General features: G+C 47.2%; 1 protein-coding gene across 1 annotated transcript; it reads left to right on the top strand.

The window, feature by feature from the left end:
• The first annotated feature begins 3,435 nt into the window (after positions 1 to 3,435).
• On the top strand, positions 3,436 to 5,556 carry LOC109570110 (R3H domain-containing protein 2-like). Its single transcript, XM_019975912.2, is given in 3 exon segments — positions 3,436 to 3,587; positions 3,589 to 3,794; positions 3,797 to 5,556. Coding segments are annotated over 3 exon segments (2,094 nt in total). The 3' UTR covers positions 5,533 to 5,556.
• The last annotated feature ends 566 nt before the right edge of the window (positions 5,557 to 6,122 follow it).

Here is a 6,122-nt window from a genome sequence, read left to right as displayed (position 1 = left end):
AAGGAAATCAACCTTGAATATTCATTAGAAGGACTGATGCTAAAGCTGACACTCCAAAATTTTGGCCACATGATTCAAAGAGCGGACTCTTTGGAAAAGACCCTGATGCTGGGAAAGACGGAGGGCAGGAGGAGAAGGGGGTGACCTTCTCCTTTTGAGGATGAGATGGCATCACCAACTCAATGGACACGAATTTGAGCAACCTCTGGAGACAGTGGAGGACAAAGGAACCTGGCATACTGCGGTCCATGGGGCAGCAAAGAGTCAGGCACAACTTTAGTGACTGAACAACAATGAAGGCAAGAGATGACAACTGAATAAGTATCAGTGAAATGAAGGTCTCACTCTTTATGAAATATTTAGATATTCATATTCTGGGTCTTTAGCCAATAACTTTGCTGTACAGTTACATAAATCAGCTCTGTGTGACTGTACAGTAAAAATTATCCATAAATTGATCTCTCTGTTATGAATAAAAAAAAATCCTGCTCAGCATACTCAGTTACAGTTAAAAAAATCAACACAGTGTACTATATTCATTATGGACATATTTGGGGGGATTTAGAAGTATTCAAGTGGACCATATATATGTCCACCAAAAGAGAACAAGGAGGAAGAGAAAAAAGAGAGATGCTGCCAATAACTGCAAGCTCAGTGGGGACTGGAATCCTCTCTCTATAGCCAGCTTTCTAAATTTATAAGACAAACATGTATTTGAGTGTTCAGGCCTTGCATCGTAGGGCCATAAAGCTGCACATTACCCTTGTACTGACCACATGGCCAGTGTGACAAAGAACTACACCCAATGACAATGGGAAATAAATCCTATGAAAGTGGATGTGGGACAAATGCTAGAACAGAGCTGGTAAGTGAGTTATAGCTGACCTAGTAGCATAAGGAGACTATAAACTGAGTGTAATACTTTTTCTACTCTAGGGTCACATGTTCAGCAACAGAGGTAACCTATAGTTGAAGGTTGGAAAAGTGACTTCTCTAGCCATTAAGCTCCTCCTTGAATTATTTCTTCTGATTCAAATGTGCACAATATACATTAAAGAACTAATTAGAAGGGAATTTCTGGGTGTTTTGAAAACACTTTTATACAAGTTAGGGCATAATCATGATCAAGTGGTTGAATACATTCAAAAAAGTTTATTTTTTTTTCCTGTCTGAATACCTTGAAGCAAGCGTAAATTGCTTGGATGAGACAGAAGGAAAAATAAGGTCTTTTTACATTTTTTTTCTATGCAAATGATGCTCATCTTTTGGTTATCTATCTTGATGGGGAGGAGCAGCAGTGTGGAACATCCAGGATGCCTGATGATCATAAAGTCACGATGCTTGTGAATAATTTAGATGCTATCTATTTGAGTAGCTTCACATTCTCGGTAATATTTTGCTTCAGTGCACGTTATGATGAGTTTGCATTCTCTGTGTACACGCCATCTACGTGATAAGGGAACATATCCAGGAAGATATAGTATGGTTAGCAGTAGCCTACCAATGGGTAATACACAGAGCAGTCAACCTGTGTCCTTAAGACACAGTTGGCATTAAATATACATGAATCTGCTGATGTGATTGCAGGCTAGGCAAGAATGTTATTTTTGTTACTATCAGGTACAGTTATATTCTTTTAACTACATTTAAGAGAACTCAAAAAAAACTTACCTCTGCAAGTATATTGCAAAATTTTGCATTTATTGCTCAAACAGAACCAAAACTATCTAAGGAAAAGTACCAGGCTATTAGACAAAGTAATGCTCAAAATTCTCCAAGCCAGGTTTCAAAAGTACATGAACTGTGAAATTCCAGATGTTCAAGCTTGATTTAGAAAATCCAGAGGAATCAGAGATCAAATTGCCAAACATCTATTGAATCATCAAAAAAGCAAGAGAATTCCAGAAAAACATATAGGTCTGCTTTTTTTGACTTAGAAAAAGTCTTTGACTGTGTGGATCATAGCAAACTGTGGAAAATTCTTAAAGAGAAGGGAATACCAGATGACCCCACCTGTCTCCTGAAAAATTTGTATACAGGTCAAGAAGCAGCAGTTAGAACCGGACATGGAAAAACGGACAAGATTCCAAATCAGCAAAGGATTACATCAAGGCTGTATATTGTCACCCTGCTTATTTAACTTATATGCAGAGTACATCATGAGAAATGTTGGGCTGGAGGAAGTACAAGCTAGAATCAAGATTCCTGTGAGAAATATCAATAACCTAAGGAATGCAGATGACACCACCCTTATGGCAGAAAGTGAAGAACTAAAGAGCTCTTGATGAAAATGCAAGAGGAGAGTGAAAAACTTGGCTTAAAGTTCGACATTCAGAAAACTAAGGTCATGGCATCCAGTCCCATCATTTCATGGCAAATAGATGCAGAGACAATGGAAACAGTGAGAGATTTTATTTGGGGGGTCTCCAAAATTACTGCAGATGGTGACTGCAGCCATGAAATTAAAAGCCCCTTGCTCCTTGGAAGGAAAGTTATGACCAACTTGCTGCTGCTGCTGCTGCTAAGTCACTTCAGTTGTGTCTGACTCTGTGCGACCCCACAGACTGCAGCCCACCAGGCTCCCCCGTCCCTGGGATTCTCCAAGCAAGAACACTGGAGTGGGATGCCACTTCCTTCTCCACTGTATGAAAGTGAAAAGTCAAAGTGAAGTTGCTCAGTCATGTCGGACCCTCAGCGACCCCATGGACTGTAGCCTTCCAGGCTCCTCCATCCATGGGATTTTCCAGGCAAGAGTACTGGAGTGGGCTGCCATTGCCTTCTCCGATGACCAACCTAGACAGCATATTAAAAGGCAGAGATATTACTTTGCCAACAAAAGTCAGTCTAGTCAAAGCTATTGTTTTTCTAGTGGTCGTAGGACTTTCCTGTAGCTGAAATGGTAAAAGAACCTGCCTGTAATGCAGGAGACCAGGGTTCGATCCCTGGGTTGGGAAGTTCCCCTGGGGAAGGAAATGGCAATCCACTCCAGTATTCTTGCCTGGATAATTCCATGGACAGAGAAACCTGTTGGGTTACAGTCCATGGGGTTGCAAAGAGTCATATACAACTGAGCGATTAACACACACACACACGTATGGATGTGAGAATTGGGATTATAAAGAAAGTTAAGCACAAAAGAATCGATGCTTTTGAATTGTGGTGTTGGAGAAGACTCTTGAGGGTCCCTTGGACTGCAAGGAGATCCAACAAGTCCATCCTAAAGGAAATCAGTCCTGAATATTCACTGGAAGGACTGATGCTGAAGCTGAAACTCCAATACTTTGCCCACTGATGCAAAGAACTGACTCATTGGAAAAGACCCTGATGCTGGGAAAGATTGAAGGCAGGAGGAGAAGGGGACAACAAAGGATGAGATGGTTGGATAGCATCTCTTACTCGATAGACATGAGTTTGAGCAAGCTCCAGGAGTTGGTGATGAACAGGGAAGCCTGGCATGCTGCAGTCCATGGGGTCACAAACAGTCGGGCAGAACGAAGCAACGGATATCTAAATGACATCAGGGGGAACCGTGAGGGGCTGAGCCGCACCTCAAGCAGCTGCCAGAGCAGCACAGACAGCGAACTCAAATCCCTGGAGCAGCACGGACTCCGATGGCTCTCTCCGGAGAATGTGGCCCCCTGTCACCAAAGCCAGCAGCTTCAGTGGAATCTCCATCCTCACCCGGGGTGACAGCATTGGGAGCAGCAAAGGTGGCAGTGCAGGAAGGATTTCCAGGCCAGGTATGGCGCTAGGTGCCCCAGAAGTGTGCAACCAGGTCACCTCATCCCAGTCTGTCTGGGCCTTCTCCCTTGTACTGCCCAACAACAGCAGCAGCAGCAACTTCCTGCTCTCCCACCCATGCCTCAACAACAGCCACCCTTGAATAATCACATGATTTCACAGGCAGATGATCTCAGCAACCCCTTTGGACAAATGAGCCTTAGTCGCCAAGGTTCTACTGAAGCAGCTGACCCATCCTCAGCTCTGTTCCAGTCCCCACTTATCTCCCAGCACCCTCAGCAGACTAGCTTCATCATGGCTTCTACAGGGCAGCCCCTCCCTACTTCCAACTATTCCACCTTTAGCCATGCACCACCTACTCAGCAAGTCCTGCCACCCCAGGGCTACATGCAGCCCCCTCAACAGACCCAGGTGTCTTACTGTTCCCCTGGACAGTACCCCAACTCCAACCAGCAATACTGACCTCTGTCTCACCCGGTGGCATACAGCCCCCAGCGTGGTCAGCAGCTGCCTCAGCCATCCCAGAAGCCTGGTTTACAGCCCATGATGCCTAACCAGCAGCAAGCGGCTTACCAAGGCATGATTGGGGTCCAGCAGCCACAGAACCAGGGCCTGCTCAGCAACCAGAGGAGCGGCATTGGGGGCCAGATGCAAGGCCTGGTGGTTCAGTACACTCCACTGCCTTCTTACCAAGTCCCAGTGGGTAATGACTCACAAAATATGGTCCAGCCACCTTTCCAGCAACCCATGCTGGTCCCTGCAAGCCAATCTGTGCAGGGGGCCCTCCCAGCAGGGGGTGTTCCAGTGTATTACAGCATGATCCCGCCAGCTCAGCAGAATGGTACAAGCCCTTCTGTGGGGTTTCTGCAGCCTCCTGGCTCTGAGCAGTACCAGATGCCTCAGTCTCCCTCCCCCTGCAGTCCACCACAGATGCCACAGCAGTACTCAGGAGTGTCACCTTCTGGACCAGGTGTGGTGGTCATGCAGCTGAATGTCCCTAATGGACCCCAGCCTCCCCAGAACCCATCCATGGTCCAGTGGAGTCACTGTAAATATTACAGCATGGACCAGCGGGGTCAGAAACCTGGAGACCTGTACAGTCCTGAGAGCAGCCCCCAGGCCAACACACAGATGAGCAGCAGCCCTGTCACATCTCCTACTCAGTCTCCAGCACCCTCTCCTGTCACCAGCCTCAGCAACGTCTGCACAGGACTTAGTCCCCTTCCTGTCCTCACACAGTTCCCCCGGCCTGGAGGTCCCGCACAGGGTGATGGTCGCTATTCCCTCTTGGGCCAGCCGTTACAGTACAATCTGTCCATCTGCCCTCCCCTGCTCCATGGCCAGTCAGCTTACTCGGTGCACCAGGGACAGAGCGGATTGAAGCATGGAAATCGGAGCAAGAGACAAGCACTCAAATCTGCCTCCACTGACTTGGGGACAACAGACGTTGTTCTGGGACGGGTACTGGAGGTGACAGATCTCCCGGAGGGCATCACCCGTACCGAGGCAGACAAACACTTCACTCAGCTTGCCATGTCCGGTGCCAAGATCCAGTGGCTCAAGGATGCTCAGGGGCTGCCCGGTGGGGGTGGGGGGGACAACGGTGGGACTGCTGAGAATGGCCGCCACTCGGACCTCGCTGCCTTGTACACCATTGTGGCTGTGTTCCCCAGCCCCCTGGCTGCTCAGAATGCCTCCCTTCGCCTCAACAACTCTGTGAGTCGCTTCAAACTTCGAGTGGCCAAAAAGAACTATGACCTGAGGATCCTGGAGGGAGCCAGCTCCCAATAAATGGAGAAGAGAAGGGACCAGCATGGCAGGGGTGGGGGCAGGGTGGAGGGGGTCAAGAGGTCCTGTCAGACCACAGACAGAGGCAGAAAGTAAGATAAGGTCTACAGACAGACACGAAACTGGAGCCTAAGACAGTGGGATGAAGATGGAAACAGACAAACACTCACACTGGCACTGGACTTTCTCACTCCCCTGCCAAGGCTCCCTCTGGTTCCCTGGTTGGCCCATGTCCACTTCCCTCTCTTTCCCATCCTCTTCTATCATTTTTTATCTCTTCTCTCACCATGAAATCAATTCATATTTTTTGGTCAGGTAGAATTGGGAGGGTCCCACACTCCCCTGTTCTCCTATTTCCTTACTATCCCAAGCTCCCTTTTCTTTTTTGGTCTTTATGAATATATTTATATGGACAGAATTAAGAAAAACAAAATTGATTTCCCCTTTCTCTCACCCCATCTTGTCTCTCCAAACCCCACAGAGTTAAAACTTGGACCTCCTTCCACCCGCCCCCACCCCCAGAACACTTGTATATTGTTTGTTTGAGGTTTGTGCCGCAGTAACAGACACAGTATTTAATTGCACATACAGAT

This window comes from Bos indicus, chromosome 16 (genome assembly GCF_029378745.1).
Source record: "Bos indicus isolate NIAB-ARS_2022 breed Sahiwal x Tharparkar chromosome 16, NIAB-ARS_B.indTharparkar_mat_pri_1.0, whole genome shotgun sequence".
Classification (NCBI taxonomy): domain Eukaryota; kingdom Metazoa; phylum Chordata; class Mammalia; order Artiodactyla; family Bovidae; genus Bos; species Bos indicus.
The sequence above is the reverse complement of the archived record's forward strand: the minus strand, read 5'-3'. Positions and strand labels throughout refer to the sequence as shown.